At 32.3% G+C, this 19,045-nt stretch overlaps 2 protein-coding genes across 2 annotated transcripts; both read left to right on the top strand.

The window, feature by feature from the left end:
- The first annotated feature begins 47 nt into the window (after positions 1 to 47).
- LOC107627530 (uncharacterized) lies at positions 48 to 3,253 on the top strand. The gene has a single exon (XM_016330362.2). The coding sequence runs from the start codon at positions 245 to 247 to the stop codon at positions 1,913 to 1,915; it is 1,671 nt and encodes a 556-aa protein (XP_016185848.1). The 5' UTR covers positions 48 to 244; the 3' UTR covers positions 1,916 to 3,253.
- Positions 3,254 to 10,732: 7,479 nt separating this feature from the next.
- LOC107625580 (RHOMBOID-like protein 1) lies at positions 10,733 to 15,512 on the top strand. The gene is made up of 6 exons (XM_016328255.3): positions 10,733 to 11,270; positions 11,710 to 11,873; positions 12,430 to 12,593; positions 12,702 to 12,961; positions 14,374 to 14,500; positions 15,149 to 15,512. Exons 1-6 carry the CDS (start codon positions 10,933 to 10,935, stop codon positions 15,269 to 15,271), a joined length of 1,176 nt encoding a protein of 391 aa, XP_016183741.1. The 5' UTR covers positions 10,733 to 10,932; the 3' UTR covers positions 15,272 to 15,512.
- The last annotated feature ends 3,533 nt before the right edge of the window (positions 15,513 to 19,045 follow it).

Raw genomic sequence — 19,045 nt, 5'->3', positions numbered from 1 at the left:
CTCATAATTTCTCTTAAAACTATATGGAGAGAAAGCCCACTATCTTATTCGTAGAGGAAGCATCGCAATTCATAACGCGATCGTTCGGGGGGATTCAACAATTTACGTTATGAGAACAAAAATTTTGACCAAATCTATAAAGCTAACTTTAAACTGCATCAGGTTCATAGTTCGAAATTAGTCCTGCTACAGTTGTCGCGCAAATAAAATTGTTCATTTAAATGCAAAAATCACAACAGAGTTAATGAGGTATTGTGCATTTCGAACGTTTCATGCTAACGCTTGCTTCTTGTTCTCTTCCACTTCTTCTCCCTTTCTCATCCTTTCTTATTATTCTCATGTACCTAATCTTGATTATCACACGGTATCTGGGTTCAATCCTAATGTTGATGATGCTGTTTTCTCTTTCAATAGCCTCATCAATCGGCGTCATCCCCCTTCTCATGTTGAAATTGGTAAGCTTCTTAAGGCTCTTATTATGGAGAAACACTACCACATTGTTGTTTCGCTTTTTTCACAATTAGAGGTTAGGGGAATTGCTCCTAGCTTCCTTACTCTAAACATGTTGATAGATTGTTTCTGCCAAATGGGTCATACGGGTTATGCTTTTTCTGTATTGGGGAAGATTATCAAGATGGGTTATCAATGCGATATAATAACTTTGAACACCTTAATGAAAGGATTGTGTATTAACGGAAAGGTTAAGTCAGCTTTGAAATTTCATGATGAGGTCAGAGCACAAGGATATCAGCTTGATAAGGTTACTTACGGGACCTTAATCAATGGTCTTTGTAAGATAGGACAAACAAGAGCTGCGATCGAGTTGCTGCGAAAGCTAGAGAGGCAACCAATCAAGCTTGATGTAATAATATATAGTATTGTTATTGATGGGTTATGCAAAGATGGTCTTGTAAACGAGGCATGCAAATATTTCTCTGAGATGATTGCACGGGGAATTTCTCCTGATGTTGTTAGTTACAGCTCTTTAATTCACGGTTTATGCTGTGTGGATAAACTAGAAGAAGCTACTAAATTGTTGAATCAAATGGTGCAAAGCAACATGAAACCTAACATTTATACTTATAGCATACTGATTGATGCACTATCTAAAGAAGGAAAAGCCACAGAAGCCCATAAAGTGTTTCATTTGATGCTGCAAAGAGGTCTTAAACCTGATATTGTTACTTACAATGCTTTAATAGATGGGTATTTTCTTGCTAAGAATGTGAGTGAGGCAGCTACTTTATTTGATGATATGGTGAAAATGGGCCTGAAACCAGATGTTCAAAGTTATACTATCATGATTGATGGATATTGTAAGAATAGAAGAGTGGATAAAGCTTTTGCTTTGTTCAAAACTATGCCTCAAAGAAATTTAGTTCCTGATACAGTAACGTATAGCTCTCTTATTGATGGATTATGTAAATCTGGGAGGTTATCCGATGGGCAAGATCTTCTGGATGTGATGCATGCACGTGGTCAGGACCCTGATTTGAATACTTTCAATATCTTGTTAGATGGGTTGTTCAAAAGCAGACATCTTGAAGAGGCTATTGCATTATTTTTTAAAATTATTGGCAAAGGGATTCGTCCTAGTGTAGTCACATGTAACATACTTATTGATGGATTGTGCAAAGGTGGAAGACTTAAAACCGCACAACAGTTTTTCCGGCATATCCACATTAACGGCTACCAATTGGATGTCATAACATATAATGTCATGATTTCTGGGCTTTGTAAAGAGGACTTGCTCGATGAAGCCATGGCTTTGCTTACAGAAATGGATAAAAATAGTTGCTTTCCTAACATAGTAACTTATGAAATACTTATAAAGGCTCTTCTTGAAAGGAACGAAAATCATAAGGCAGAAAAGCTTCTCTGTGAAATGATTTCTAAAAGAGTTATGAGTCAATAAAGCATGGTATGTTGCATTTCCCATTGGAATAATTTTTTGGTCAATTTCTTTGATCTGAATATAAGATGTCTTGCTTTCTTATTGCTACTGATCAGTAATCTTGGAGTGGTATTAATGAGAACTTTTTGCAGTGATTCTCTAAGTGAGTAAGATTATTATTTTTCATGTATTTCAGTTTAAGATCTCTAGTTTGGTGTGACAATGCAAGCCTGAATTTGACTTGCTAGTGATTGTTAATTTATAGCTTAAAGTGCCTTTGGTTATTCTATGCCTAAACTGAATTAATTACTTTGCTTGCTCTTTCTTTTAATTAAATATGTTTAGTTTTTAGTGATGGGAAATAAAATTTAAATCTCTCTTGATTGCACTACCAGAATTGCCTTTGCTTTAATTTCTCAAGAAACATATTTGTCGTCTTAGGTTGTGTATGTGTACACTAATCAAATGGTTTGTAATAGTTTGCGATTCTAAAGAGCATTTTGTTGAGTGCACTAATTGATCAAATGGATAAATAGCCCTAGAAATTTTAATCTTATCGTATGTTAGAACTGCGGTTTGCTTAGATTCTTGAACTGAAAGACAGGGAAGAGGGAGCACAAATAAGTGAAGATAAATTTCCTTGTTATACTAAGCCTAGTTGAATTTCACATTTTCAAGAGAGCAGATTCTTGGAAAACACTCAAAGATCTGCAAAAGGTTTCACCTAGGACAAAAGTGGAACAAGCTTCAAAGGGAAAGTGTGACTTTTTTGCATGCATAGCCCTAAACCCTCAAGAAAACAATGGACAAAAAAATTGAATGCATAGGTATCTCATGATTTAACATGTTAACTTGTATGAAAATCCAGAGGAAAAGTATGATTTTATGCATGATGCAGGGAGCATAGAATACATTAATTGTTACTAGAATATCAGAAAATACCTATTAGTATTAGGCTTGTAACTTGTTCATTTGATTATGTTTTTATTGCAAATCAATGACAGAAAGAAGCATAATATTTCATGCATCTTCCACCAGCTTGGTAACCATCCATCATGCTATGATCAGGCGGAGTTTCATGCTATGATCAGGCGGAGTTTCATTAGGGCAATGGGGCATGGTCCTAAATTTTTTATAAAAAAATTAGTAATAATTTTTCAAAAAATAAAGAATAGTTGAGTTGGCTCAAATATTTTATTACAACCTAGAGTATTTAGGTTCAATTCCTATCTCATGCTTTTATTGCATAATAATTTTTAGTTTTAGAGTGGGCCTTTGTTAACTTCACAACACATCAAAATTAAAAGATAAAATCAAATCATATAAAAAAAGTTATCTAACAAAAAAAGATAAAAATAAAAAAAGATCATCTAACAATCAAATCAAATAAAAAAAGTTATCTAACAAAAAAAGATAAGAATAAAAAAAATCATCTAACAAAATAAAAAATAAAAATCATCTTCTCATTATAAAAAGCATGCTTTGCTAAAAAATTAGGTATTTTTTATTTAATTTAATATTATTTTATATATTATTATTTATTTAATTTAATTTTTTATATGATATAAATTTTAATATTTATCTTTTTAATTTTTTTTACATATTTTACTGGATATATATTCAAATTTTTATACAAAATAATTGATGAGTTTGGAAACTCTAATTTAATATGATGATGATCAAATATTATTAAAAATATTATTTAAGAAATTATTAATTTAATTTCAGCTTCAAATTATTTGATTAATAATTTTTGTTTTTGTATGCAGAATTTTGGTCATTGAGTTTAAGCAACAAAAAACCCAATATGATGATATGTGGCTGAATCATTGCTTTGTTAATTGGGCCAGAAAGTTATTGTGCAAGCCCAAAAATAATTTTTGTTACAAGACCAACAAAGGCTTGGTTCGAAAATAAAAAATATAAGAAAGCAATGTTGCATGCTATCAATGGTTATCCACTCCCCTCCTCTCCTGGAATGGATTTTAAATTCATTTAATTTGGTTTTAATGCCATGGTAATTAGAAAGATAAAGTTTGAAATTGATATCATTACTCTCACACGTTACAAGGTATGGAAAAGGGAAGTGGTTAATTCATTTTAATATCTTTCTTAATTTCTTTTGAATGCTTTTCTCTCTTCTCTCTCTTCTCTCTTATTGTTCCGGTCACATCCATCAGAAGAAGATGGAAGGAAGAACAACCTATCAGATGAAAGAAGAAGAAGCTAGAAGAAAGAAAATGGCTAAGGTGATGATGTCCTTAGCAGAAAGAAGATCTATAGTAGGGTGTGGCTGAGATCTTTGTCACTAATGGTAAGATGTGGTGAAGAAGTCTCAAGCTCTTCATACCCAAAAATAGAAGAGATCCATTTCGGTCAGAGAAGAAGATCCCAGAGGCATAGCTCGTCTCTACTTTTTGTTCATCCATCACAGAAGGTAGCTAGAGAGGCTACGTGAAGGAGGAAGCAGAAGTGGAGCAGGAGAAGCTGTCAAGGATCAAGCACTCATCAAGGGTCAGAAATCCTTCTTGGGGACCAAATCAAGATAGAAGGCTCAGATTGATGAAGCTTGAGGAGATGGGATGAGAGTGAGGTAATTGCATATTGGATTTTGCATTCGGTTTCCTCTTCTCTCTCTGGCCGAACCGGTTTTGATGTTGAAGAAGAAGAAGTTGGCTCGATTCAACCATTTCAACCTTGGAGGCTTCCCCTTCTATAATAAGGGTGAACAGCCAAGGTTTGAAGCAAGGAGAAAAGAGTGAAAGCACAGAGTTCTCATAGCTACCCAAGCTAACAGAAGTTCTTCTCCTTCAATGTGTTTCATGTTGTATTTTTCTGTTTAGTTTTGTCTGTCTTGAGTCTCATGGTAAAAAAGGCAAATAGTGTGAGGTTTGTAAGAAAAATCCAGTGAGCGAAAAAAGGCAGAGGATACAAAATTAAAAGAAAAAGTCATAGGTGTCTTAGAGGTTCTTTGTACATCTGTGTTGTGTATCATGATTCTGTGGGAATCCCTTACAAGTTGAGTTAGCACTTAGCAGTTGAAAGTTTGGTAGCTGACCAAGTCAAGTTCAGGATTGGGGATAGATTCTGGACTTGTCTCGGATAGGAAGAGTAGTTCCTAAGGGAGAATTGGTGTCTGTAATCAAGATGATTATAGTGAAATTCCATCATTGTTGTGATGGAGACTGGATGTAGGCTGTATTGCATTTGGCAGCTGAACCAAGATACTTCTTGGTGTGATTCTCTCTTTCTCTTCTACTCCATTTCAGTTTCTGTTGCTAAAGAGACAAAATTGAAAAATATCTCCTGACTAGGTACGAGACAAAAAGAAAATGTCTCGTGTCTGGTTATGAGACAAAACGCAGAAAAATCTCTTGAAGCTAATTTAAAAGGCAGCAAGTATTACTCAGCAAAAAGGGGCTAAGATTCAAGCAGGAGAACATATAACTTCTACAATATCAACACCTATAAATAGTTCTTCTACTTTAATGAATCACGAAGAAAGTGAGATACAACTTTCAAAAATTCAAAGAATTGCATCTGATGAGTTTGACCTTAATTTTTTGGAATGAGACCCTGGAAAACGACTTCAAATTTGGTAATATCACCCAAACCAAAGAAATGAGGTTAGACAAACTTATTTTAAATGGGGTCCATATCAAAAGAATCTTGACAATTATCCTCTATCTTGTAGAATTATTTATTTATTATTTTATTAGTAACAAACTTAAAAAATAATTAAATTTATAAATTTTATTTTAATATAAATATTATTATTAAATTTTTATGTTAAATTTTTGCCCCCAAAATTTTATTTCAAATTCTGTCACTGGCTATGATCTCCAGCAATGCCACATTTGCCTCTGTCTCTCGCCACGTCTAGCTCCCTTCCGGGATTCGCTCTAGCCAAAATGATGTGGTTTGCAACCTTAGAACTAGAGCGGAGCCGACTCAGTTCCAGCAGATATCCTTGACAGTGTTTGTTAGAAATAGTTGACTGTAATTTCAATATGTTTCTGCCATAGCATTAATAACACAACTTGGCTTGGTTAGTGGAAGCTGTTGTTAGAGGCTAAGCAATATCTCCAGAGCAGAGTATTTAGAGTTAGATCATGGTGGTGTAGTGAATGATGAATCTATTTTATTTTTTTATTTTTTAATTTAATGCTATGGATAATATAGACTCTTTAGAATTTTGTTGTATTATGTCTTCTCTAATGTCTTTGTCTATGTCTCACCATATACACCAACCAAACATAGCCAAAGTCCATGAGTATTATACTCACCATCATCAGCCACGTAAATGAAAATTCCTCCAGAGTTGGATAAGAGAAAAATAGATAACAGCAACACCCAAAATGTAACTGTATTGGCTTGAAAATGCTGCATCATTAGCAAAAATATCAGTTAATAATATGACAGTTGACAGACATATATGCAGGAACTTATAGGTCAATAACAAAATATACAAGGAAAGTGCAAATCATGCTTTCTTGTGAACTCACTGGAAGAATATTCACAAAATAATTTTTTTTCATATCTAGTAAAATACCTTTTCAAATTGAATAACATTTTTTATGGATTGCCGATCAACTTATTCAACTGTAAATTTCAAAGCGAGTGATCTGAAGGTACTGTACAAATCAAAAGAATGCATAAGTTCACATCTAGTAAAACTAACATTTTCAAGATAATGGTAAGCATATGCTGTTTTCATCATTAGCTAGGGTGGTGTGAGTTCCAACAGAATTTGGATCCAAAGAAAGTAATTTGTCTGCTCTTCATCTTCCTTGCACAATGTCCTCGTCACTATTTTAGTGCATACGGCTAATTTCAAGAACTATTTTAGAATTTTAATTGATAAAGTGTCATAATATTTTTTTTTTTCAGAATTTTGTTCCTTCTTAAATCATGGATCCAAACATAGCCTTTCCCGTTTCGGAGGGCGAGGAAGAAATACTCAAAAATTTTATATAAAAATACTAATGTATAAAATCTGTTATTATGTATTTGTGTATAAATATATATAATTTAAATTATTTTTAATATATATTTTATATTTTAATATAAATTCTATACTGATAATTAATTATGCATATTTAATATGATTGAATTTTATATGATTTCTCTATAAGACTTGGTGGTGGGTGAGCTGAACCATCTTTTTTTGGTCTCTCGTTCGCTTACCTGCTTTCACAATATAATATGCAATTTCAATTTTCATTTTACTAAAAACTAAAAGAACCATGGACTTTGATATGAGAGTTTGCCTACTAATAAAAAATATCGACTAACTTTAACAGAAGAAAGCTTGATATATTGACATTGACATAGAATTAGAAACGCGTCTGCCACATGCCACAGCCATAACACATACTTTTATAGGCGGAGAAAAACAAATGAAAGTGAAGTTTTGTTGACTTATTATGTGCACGATGGAAACAGCAATTATTATATTATAACGTAGTAGTAGTTCGGAATATAATATCTTCTACCCAAATTTTATGTTTCACATGTCATCATGACTCATTCTAATTTGAATATATATATCTTTTGCAGCTAAAAATTAATATATCATGAATCTAAATTTTATTTAAAAATTTATTATTAATCAATAAATTATTATATATAAACAAAATTTAAATTTTTAATATTTGGCCTTTTTTTTCTTTTCATTATTTTTGTTATTTTCTCACTAGTAATAATTTTTTTTTATTAAAAATAAAAGACTCGAACCCGCAATCTCTTAGATGAGTATAGGAAGACTATGTCATTTGAGCTATAACTCATTGGCCTCACCTAATAACAATCTTGCATTTCAGGAAGTTTGTATTTTAATAAGTAATGGACCAAGAACAAGAAAAAGAAAAACAGCACTTATTGACTATATATTTTGTCACAATACAATTATCTATTTATATGGTTTTCGAAATAATTGATAATTTATTTAAATTTTAAATATTTTACTTAGCACAACAATAAATAATAAAATGCCTTTTATATTTAAGTAGGGTGTTCATAAATCGGATTCGATCTGCCTATCTGCAGTGTTTATTCGAATCCGATCCGAAAATTATGGATGTGGATCTGATCCGCACACTAATAGGATCGGATTGCGGATTTTATATAAGTATCCGCATAGCCGATTCGCATATCTGTAGATCCACAAAAATAAATAAATAAGTAAGTAAATATTCTTTTTATGTTTTATTTCAACTAATAATTATCATATATGTTGTATTATTTTAATTTTATTATTTAAAAAAATTATATTTAATATTATTTTAAAAGTAAACGTATTTAAAAGAGTATAAAAAAAAGATTTATTGTTATTTTTATAAAAGACATTATTAGACTAATATTAGAAAGTCATCAGAATTTATTATTTTTATCTATTATTTTTAGTTATTAACTCAATTTCTTTAGTCTAATAATCCAACAACATATTTTAGCTTATACTTTTGAATAATAATAACTAAAAATAATAAATTCTAATGACATTCTAATATTCTTCTTATACTAATATTGTAGCAAAATTAAATCCTTAAAACAATATAAATTGAAAGAGGAAAAAAATTGTAAAGTATTGTGAATAAAAGTTAGTAGTTGTGTATTAGATATAATTGTTTCCCCAATTTTACATAGTAGGGTTTGAATCAAAACAAAATTGAAAATAAAATAATAAAATATATTTTTTTGTCATTAATATTTATAAATTTTTTAAAAAAATATTTTTAATATTTAATTTTATACTTAATATTTTTTATTTGTGTCAATTATCTCTAAACATTAACTTAATCTAAAATGTTGGAGATAAAATTAAAAATATTTAAAGATAATTTTAACATAAATAAAAAATATTTAGAACAAAATTGAACTACAAAAAAATATACTTTACTAAAATATAAATAAGAGTAAACTCTCATTTTTACCATAAAAGTTTTGTGTACTAACAAATATACCCACGAAACAATAAAATTAAAGTTGTACCCAAAAAAGATGGGTTTCATACAACAAAACTATCTTAACCCTAAAAAACTATTTAAAAATTTCAAATTACCCTTATTAGCTTAACCTAACTTATCCTAACCTAACCCACCAGTGCCAATGATGGATCGAAGAAGTTTGCCGTCGTGCCATGCCGGCAAAAGCCCATGGTCAGGCGTTGCGCAAATCACTCCAGATCGATAACTCCGCCAAAGGCAACAACAACATCTGTTGTATGTTCGCGTTCAATTCGATGCTGCCTCTGTAGCACACCAATTTAGCATTAAGGAATATGTTCTTGTCGGCATTCTTGCTGAAGGAAAAAGCAGTTTCTATTTCTGTGTCTGGATCTGAATCACTTCCCCTCGGGTTGTTGAGGATTGCGGTGGCCGTGTCAAGAACATCGTTCTTCGCGTTGCGAGCGAGGGGAGAGGAGACGATGTAGATTTGGAACTGAAAAAAGAACAATGATGTGTGGATGCATAGGAACAAGCTCAAAATTGCAATTTCTTGGCATGGTATGATATCACGTAATAGGATTCACAGCGCAATTAAAGTTGGATTCGTGCTAGAAATTGGCCTTTTCACGTTCTTGTAAAACTAAATTATTGGGAGGATAATAGTAGTAGAGAAGGAGGCAACAACGGTGATAATTGTGGTGATATTAGTACCGACAATTGTAATAGATGTGGATAAAAGTTGAAAAAGAAAAATTTTAGTGACGATTTTAAAAATTATGATGGGTTAGGTTAAGTTAACAAGAGTAGTTTAAGATTTTTGAATAATTTTTTAGAATTTAGATAATTTTATCATACAAAATCCATTAATAGATACAACTTTAATTTTATTATTTTGTGAGTAAATTTATAAGCGTACACAATTTGTATGGAAAAAAAGAGTAAATACCCAATCCGGTCCTTGTCCATTTTTACGAAGGACAAAGCGATCCCTGTCCAAAAAAAAGTGACACTTCGACCCTCAACTTTTTTATTTTGGGACAATACGGTTCTTCTGTTAAAAAATTCATTAAATAATAATAAAAATTAGTTTTGTGGGATTTTATTTGTATTTTGTGGGAGTTTTAAACCTCCACAAACTATTAATAACTTTATTTTAAAAAAATTCATTTATCAATGGTGGTTAAGTGAAGAAAAATTATTGATAAAAATGATGCCACAAAAAAAATTAATGGGAGTGCTAGGGGAACAATGAAAATTTTGAACAACATGAACAACCACCAATCAAATAAAAATACATTACATCCTAATTTAATGCTACTAATCAAATTTACTCATTTAACCCTATTAATTCACATTGTTTACACATTGTTCAAAAACATTGTTGGTTACCTATACTTTTCCAAAAATTAATTATAGTACAATACCTTTTAAAGGAAAAAAAATAACATCGAATAAAAAATGAAAGAAGAAAACTTTAATGTTGATAATATTAGTATTGGTGATGATAACGGTAGAGGAGATAATGATGATGATAAAGTATGGTTATACAATAGAAATAATAGAGGTATGAGTGATAATAATGAGGATGAAAAAGATAATGGTAGTAGTGGTAATAATTGGTTATATTATTAAAAAGATTTTTGTGGAAAAATTCCCACAAAATATAAATAAAACTCTTACAAAACTAATTTTATTATTATTTAATGAATTTTTTATTAAAAAAATCGTATTGTCCCAAAATAAAAAGATTGAGAGTCGAAGTGTCTTTTTTTTAGATAGGAATCGCTTTGTCGTGAAAATAGAAAATAACCTAATTGGGTCTTTACTCTGGAAAAAAATAATAGTTTACTTCTAAAAATAATAAGACCATTGTTTCCCGAATTCTATAAATATTCTTTCTCAAACAAGTGTCCCACTCGCACAAGCAAAGTTGGTGAGCTAAACCCGAAATCCTTTGTCTCTTCATCTTCAAGTTCTTCTTCTTCTTCTTCTTCTTACACAAAACACAATCTCCATTCAAATTCAATTCTCACACTAAAAAATCTCTGGCTGAAACACCACCAACTAACACTTTCTCTTTGCATTTGACTCATGGCTGAAGTGCCACCTTCACCACAAGAAGTCCACATAAGGGTCAACTCTAAGAGAACCAGCGGCAACAGCAACAACAATACGGTGCACCCAGTGGAGGTAGCACCACCAGCACCAGCACCAGCACCAGCTGGATCATTCATTGAGGTGAAGCATTACAAGAAGTGGTTCCCATGGTTGATACCTTTGTTCGTTGTTGCAAACACCGTTGTGTTCGTTATCACCATGTATGTCAATAACTGCCCCAAGAATTCTGCTTCTTGCATTGCCACCTTCTTGGGCCGCTTCTCCTTTCAGCCTTTCAAAGAGAATCCCCTCTTGGGACCTTCATCATTGACGTGCGTTTTTCTTCTTCTTTTTTTTTTTTTTTGTTTTTTTAATTAATTGTTTTTGTTTATCCTACTAGCTCATGTGATTTTTTTTTGTCTTCATTTCCCCCCTTTGTTGGCATGAAATTTAGGTTATGTTTGATTGGGATAATGATAGGGTTGAGTGGAAATTTACATGGATGAGAGAATCTAAACTGATGAAAATTTTTGTGGATGAGATTCATGTGTAATTTTATATATCAAACTCTTTTATGAAAATTTTCACTGCTTATGAAAATTTTATATATCAAACTTAATTTATGCAATCAAACTGTTTAAATTGCAATCTGCAATGGCAATTGTTGCTGTAATATTGCTGTTATGGTTTTCTTTTGTTATTTTCTCTTAAATAAATTGGGGATTATTGTTGCTGTGGTTGAGGAATTGGTGCTTGTTTATGATTTCTTAGGCTTCAGAAGATGGGGGCTCTTGATGTGGATAGAGTGGTTCATAGACACCAGGGTTGGCGCCTCATCACTTGTATGTGGCTTCATGGTGGTGTTTTCCATCTGTTGGCAAACATGTTGGGTATTCTAATCATTGGCATTCGGCTTGAGCAGGAATTTGGATTCGGTATGTTTAACATATTCAAAATTACTAAGACCTTGGATTTATTTGTTTGTTTCTCCGTTTTCTGTACCTTGCAATCATCAGGTTTTAAGACAAAAAACGTGGAGAGCCTTAATTGTTATAGAATAGATGTCTGAGTGATAAAAGTGAAAGATGTTTTTTTCTGATGAGTTTTGCCTTCTCTTATTCTGATACTCTAGGTTTGTACTTCTTCCATGGTTTTGAGTAGAGAAGTATATAGATAAGGCAAAAGACAGTACTAAGATTAGTTTTCAAAAGTTGTCAACAAATACAGCTTAAGACCAGCCTTAAGAGTAAGACTTCACATGATGGTCTCTGGGGCCTGGACTTAAAGTCACAAATTATAAGTATTAACATTCAAATATCTGATTTGAGGAATAATGTGAATACAGTACTGTTTCTCATCTGATAAATTGATCAAAATGGTACAAAATGCAGTTCCTTCGATTTCGGGTGTCCTCCAGGAACTTTGATTTCCTGATTTGATTTTTTATTATTTGTGCTATCTCTAAATTGTTGACCAATTCCTGTGTTACAGTGCTTGTTGGGTTGCTATTTGTCATTTCTGGATTCGGGGGGAGCTTGCTTTCTGCACTTTTCATTCAGTCAAACATCTCTGTTGGCGCTTCCGGTGCACTTTTTGGTTTGCTAGGAGGCATGCTTTCAGAACTCATTACTAACTGGTCTATATATGATAATAAGGTGCTTATTGAATGTATCAAATTTGAACTATGAGTATCTTAATCAAGGGGATAGATTTGTGCTCTTTAAAGCAAAATATTGACAATCATGGCATCCTGTCGTGTGCAGCTAGCAGCACTCTTCACCCTTGTTGTCATCATTGTCGTCAACCTAGCAGTGGGGATTCTCCCACATGTGGACAATTTTGCCCATATTGGCGGCTTTCTCACCGGATTTCTTCTCGGATTTGTGTTTTTGATACGCCCACAGTTCGGGTGGGTTAACCAAAGATATGCTCCGATACAATATTCTCCAGGACGAACTAAGCCTAAATTCAAGAAGTATCAATGCATATTATGGGTCCTTTCACTGGTCATCATAATTGCTGGGTAAGCATCTGAAGTGTAACCTTTTTCTTAGATCAAGTTGCTCTAGCATAAGTATCTGAAAAGGAAATAGTTGAACAATATTTACCATATTTATATAGATAATGAGACCAGGGCTCAATTCAATTATCTGGGTTGGTTCATTTTTGTGAATGGTTTTGTTTTGGTTTCTATTGCACTAAAAGGAAATTAGGAAAAGACATTCATCATGGAGAATTGATGAACCTAGTTATTTTCTGTAGGCAGAATATAAACAAGGATACAAAACCTTTCTAAATCTTAAATTCCGTTTATAGTTTATTGGATATTAAAACTTTTATGATCTTACATTCTTCATTGCTTAGTAAACAGTTTTACAATTATTTATTTCTTACCAAAGTTTCTTTTCCGGCTATTAATAAGATATTTGTCTACATGTGTTAAAGAATAGCTAAATTGATTTAGTGTTGAATAAGAACAGCTACTGTGACTATTTGAGCTTCAGAGGGTCGAAGAGGACCCAATTTGATTGAGAGCGGCTTAAACATAATGGTTAACTTGGAAAGTTTTTCCTATTATTATCTATAAATGCTAGGTCATTGATTTCCAGCTAGAAAACTGTATAAGGAAGTCAGCAAAACAGATAGTACCTTAAGGAGCATTAAAAATGATAGTTTGTCCTTTCTTTTCATCTTCCGAAGCTTATTACATAGTTGGATATTGGTTAAAATTTTTAAAACCATGGTTTGAGATCAAAGCTACTGTATAGGGGCTTTTGTCCGAACCATCATTTAGAGGATTCCAACCCGGAAACAAAACATGCTATCAGGTCCTTGTTAATCTCAGTTATGAAAATTATGTTGTAAAGTAATGCTTTCAGGAAGGTTTAGGAAGTATTTTAGTTGAGTCCCCCAACAAAATCTTGTTAGAAAAGGAGCAAACTTATGTACTAGTTGTTACTAGCTGTATTGTGTATAAAGGATGCATTGCTCATTTAGTTAATCAAGAGCGATCAAATCATTTAGTTGCTTAAATAATAATACTATACAAGAATTCAAAACTGAAGCTAACCATGGCAGAAATCCTCAGGTATTAGTGCTGTTCTCTGTTTGGTGCCTCTGCGACAATCGTTAATAATTGATTTTTAGTTACATCTCCTGAACCTATTCTTAAGTTGAACGAGGACTAACCAGGGAGAATCATAGCCAGGATCTGCTAAAAGAATTTTCTATTCTAACAAAACAAAGCAATCTAATGTTAGTACTAAACTTAAATCCATCCTTTACTAAAATATGCATGTATATGTGAAACCCGGTGTTTGTCACTACATTGCAACTTCTGTCTAGGCACTCATCTTAAATGCATCCATGCTTTTCTTTTCACCCAGTTCTCTAGTTCTGAATTTAATTCTGTTTATATTAAATTGTCTGTGATAGACTTTCTGTTGGCCTGGTTGCACTTCTTCATGGTGTTGATGCAAATGATCACTGCTCCTGGTGCCATTATCTGTCTTGTGTCCCAACTTCAAAATGGAGCTGCAACACAAAGGCCGCATCTTGTTCGGTAATGAACTTTACTCAAAACTCAAAGGCATAATATCTCAATGACATTTATTATAAGACCTATTGACTTTATTCTTTTTCTTCCTTTTTTTTTTTTTAAAAAAAAATCAATATAAAAATACTCACTGTTTTATGAGTTGTTAATGCATCTTTAACTCCCTTTCATGTAAATAGATGAGTATATGAATAAAAATTGATTGAAGTGAATTGATGCAAAGTTAGGGATGACATCAGTTATTTACAAGTGCGTGATACATATAATTACTAAATAATGAGTTAAGGTCAAAAGGATGATCTAATGATGATAGACTAGTTAACTAACAATGACTAACTTCATTTATTTGAATAATATCAGTAAAAACATAACGGTTTTTCACTTCCTGATTTGACATTGAAAAGCTTTCAAAACTTTTCAAAGAATTGAGGCAATCTTAAACAACTTTATTGTATTATGAATTCTAAAGAATTCGTAGAACCATATGATCATTATCCATTACCTAGACAAATATTTTCATTACAAAGTACCTCTTATGATCAAAGATGGCTCTGCTCTTGATTTTAACCATTTAATATGTCATGATGCTGCTGTGATTATGTGTTTTGTGGTTTTGTCTTGGATATTGATGTTGTTGTAAAACCAAAATTGCAGACAACCCAGCTCGGCAACCAGCTGAACGTAACATGCTCAAGCAACGGTAAGTCCGGCGTATACTACATGCAAAATCCAACAGATTCCAAGATCCAACAATTGTGTACTCAGCTTTGTAGTTAGAGGTTTTGAGAAGAAATGGCTGATGGTAGGAGAAATATTCTTTTCTTCAGATTAGTGTTTCGGTTCTCATGAGATAACAATACTATTCACTCATCTTTTTGCCTTTCTTGATTTGTTTCTCTCTTTTTGTGTACATAATACTTGTTGATTTGCATTCTTTGCCCCACCTATTGTATTCTCAGGATCATTTGTATTATATATTGAATGGAAAAGAAAAAAGGGATCCAAACTGTTTGATGTAGATCCAATATATTGTTTTTTGGTTCCTTTATTATGTGATGTTGACTGCTGAGTTCTAATGATTTTGAACTTCTAATAATCTCTTTGCACACCTGCATTTTCTAATACTTCTTTACCTTTGATGTCATTAGCTTGTTTATAAAAAAATGGTTTACTCTTAATTCAAAAGGTAATTAATATAGATAATTTAAATTTGGAACCTTACTATTGTCAAAGATGGTGTTAAGCTTAGTTATCATGCTTGTGTTATGTTTAATGTCTCTAATGCTCATCTACCTACTTATTACTCATTATGCTCTTATAGCCTCCATTAGGGATCTCCTCTTAAGATAATGGTTGGACCTTTTCCAACTTATTAAGGTATTTAGAGAAGCTAATGGTTGTGTTGATTAGATTCACCAAGAGTGAACATGGCTTGCCGTTAGGGTTGTCCTTGTATGATATAGTCAATCCAAAAAGCTAATAGATGTTGAGTCTTGAAGATGAAATTTTGATGAGAGAATGGTTGCAGAGAAGAAATTGGAGCTTAACACCTAATGAAAACATGAAAAGGTATCGTCAAATAGTGCTGTTTGTACTAGTAATGAAATATGGTTGAAGATCTTGAATTCAAACAGAATGACATCCGTTGAGGTGTGTGTGTCTCTTAAGACAATAGAGATTGATGGATATCAGTGTCTAAGAGAATGAGGGGTTGAATTTTGAATTCTTTTTACTTTGCTTGATTAATCTTGGAGTTGGATGGAACTTCTAGATTTTGGAGTGCTGCTTCATGTGAAGATAGGATATTATTTTATTTTGTCTCTTGTCAAAGGAGTCGTCAAAACAGAATTATGTGTAGGATGTATTACTGTGAAGTTTAGCCGGATAGAATAATCATGAGATAATTTTGTTTTGTCTCCTAAAGTGCAGAACTAGAAACAGGGAAGAGAAAGAAAAGTGACACAGAAATATATCATAGTTCATCTACTCAGTGCAATGTAGCCTATATCCAGTCTCCATTACAACAATGACGAAATTTCACTATATTTGAACAAGATTACAAATTCTAATTTTTCTTAGGATTCTACCTAATCCTATCTGGAACAAATCCAGTTTCTAACTCAAACCAGATTTTACTAGGAACTTACCCTAGTTTTCAACAGTAAAGTGTCCACCCAACTTATAAGGGAATTTCTTCAGGATCATGACAACAAAATAGAAAAACTTACAAAAAATTTCTGAAATAAACATAAAGTTTTTTCTCCAAATCTAACTCTCTTACATTTTTCCACTCAATTGTTTTTTCTTACATACCTCACTGTTATACTTTTTACCATTGAAAAAAAAAAGACTAGACTGAGAAAAAGAGATATTCAATAAGAATCATGAAGGAGAAGAATGAATAGTTCAGTATGCTATGGGAACCCAAACGTTGTGCTCTCATTCCTTATTCCAATCCTTGGTCATTCATCCCTTTAATAGAAGAGTTAAACTTCTAAAGTTTGAAACTTGCTTCAGCACTTGTTTAACTTCTTCTCCCAAAAATTAGAAACAGCATTGGCTTCACAAAGGAGAGATAGAGTAGAAGCATTGACTTAACCATACATGCATCCATACTTTCTATCTTCTCTTTTAACCTTTTTCAAATTGCTTCTTCAATCTGAACCCTTCATTCTTGCTTTATTCCCAAGTTTAATTCTTGAGCGTTGATTCATAGCAGATTGTCACCATCTTCAATATTTTTAATTTTCACTTCTGTGTATGCAAGGAGAAGATTTTTTCACCAAGTTTCAATGAAGTGCAAATGTGGAAACTCCTTTTTGTAATTTGCTCTACGCATGTGATCTTGCCTTTAGTCCTAGCTTCTTTGACTTTCTTTTCTTGCTTGAATTTGGTAACTCCTTTTTATTCTTTAATTTCGTCCTAACTCTTCTCTTTTTCTTTCTTTTCTTTTGAGAAATCACATGGGGTTGGACAAAGAGAAGAGAGATTGGTTTCGGTGGTGAGGTGAATTGGTTAAGAAGCAAACGGAATTGAATTACTTAGTTAGCAACTAATTTAAGGAATTGGACATGAACCACCGATTTGGGCTTAGTTATGGATATAAGCTCACTTCATCAATTTGAGACTTGAAATATTTTTTTTATATTTGAAAAAAAATTGTTGTTGTGATTAACAAATATTTTCTTGATCTTATGTGTAAGTGGGCCAGATGTAATTTAGGCTTGTTTTCTTGTTTCTTGGGCCAATTTTAATTAAATTAATTTCTTGCATACTAAACAAAATAAGTAAGCACATAATTGATTTTTAATTCAATACATCATCTATAGAATATTGTTAGTTCTTTAAATTCAGCAGTGATAGAGACAAAAACTTTTTTGTATCTCTGTTTTATATTTAGTTATAGTGGACAGCACTTAAAAATTGTTTCAGGTATAACCAGGACAATGAAAAAGAACAAAAACATGTTGGTCCAAAAGAATTTATTAAGTTTGTATTTTTATTGATGGCAAATATCTTGCATTAAAAGTATTTTGCCAGTAACTAACAGTCTAAGAGGGGGTTTAAAAAGTGATTAATGAACTAAAATGTGAGCTCTTAAAGTCTTAATGGAGAGAATCATCCCGTCATCTGGAGAGTAAAGCCAGAACTATAGGTTCTGCTCATTTAGGGAAGATTTTTCCCTTAAGCCCACTTACCATTGTTTTATCCTAACTTTAGTATTTTATTCTTTAGAAGAGATTCTATCACAGTATCATTCACACTTACGTTGAGACAGAAATTAAAATAACTCTCTGCATTATGTTTAGTGTAAAGTATATAAAACTGAGTTATATTTCATGATCCTGTTTAGTTTAAAATAAAAATAAAAATTAAAATATTTAAAATTACTAAAATATCTCTACTATAAAACCCTAACCCCCAGGTAATGAGTCTAATCAACCTCCTTTCTACCTTCTCCTGTGCAACCTCCGTCCAACTGCCACCGGTAGCACAACCAGACCCTACTAAAATAGCCAACCATTATCCCCCTACTCCCCCTGATCCTTTCTTCTTTTTCTATTGCTCTGTTCTCTCTCGCGTGCGCTCTCTGATCATGCGCTTTTCGTTCGCGCCGTGATGTGCTCTCTCTTCAGTTTCACGTGGTGCTTGCCACCATCCCGCCTCTGTTCGGGCTGTGCTGCCGTCTTCAGGTCCTCCGTGTCGCCTCTGTTTTCTACTATTTTCATCCAATTTTTAAAGCAAAACCATTGCTTTATTTACAGAATTTGTTGGTCAATTCATTTTTTAATAATGAAATACTGGAAAATAATTTTTGTAGATTACCTTGGCTTTTAAATTTAAATCATTAATATAAAATATAGTAAATAAAAATTAAGTTTTACTTAATGAATAAGAGCACGTCAATGTTTATATAATAAGGAGTGTTTAAAGATAATTCTTAAGTTAGATTATATTAAATTAATTTTTATTATGTTTATTATATTGTGTTTTTTTCTTTAAATTGTATTTTTAAAATGTTTGGTAACATACGCATATATTCGCCTTCTT

This window comes from Arachis ipaensis, chromosome B2, assembly GCF_059453495.1.
Source record: "Arachis ipaensis isolate K30076 ecotype BB chromosome B2, ASM5945349v1, whole genome shotgun sequence".
Taxonomy (NCBI): domain Eukaryota; kingdom Viridiplantae; phylum Streptophyta; class Magnoliopsida; order Fabales; family Fabaceae; genus Arachis; species Arachis ipaensis.
Note: the sequence above shows the minus strand (reverse complement) of the source record. Positions and strands in the feature narration are given on the sequence as shown.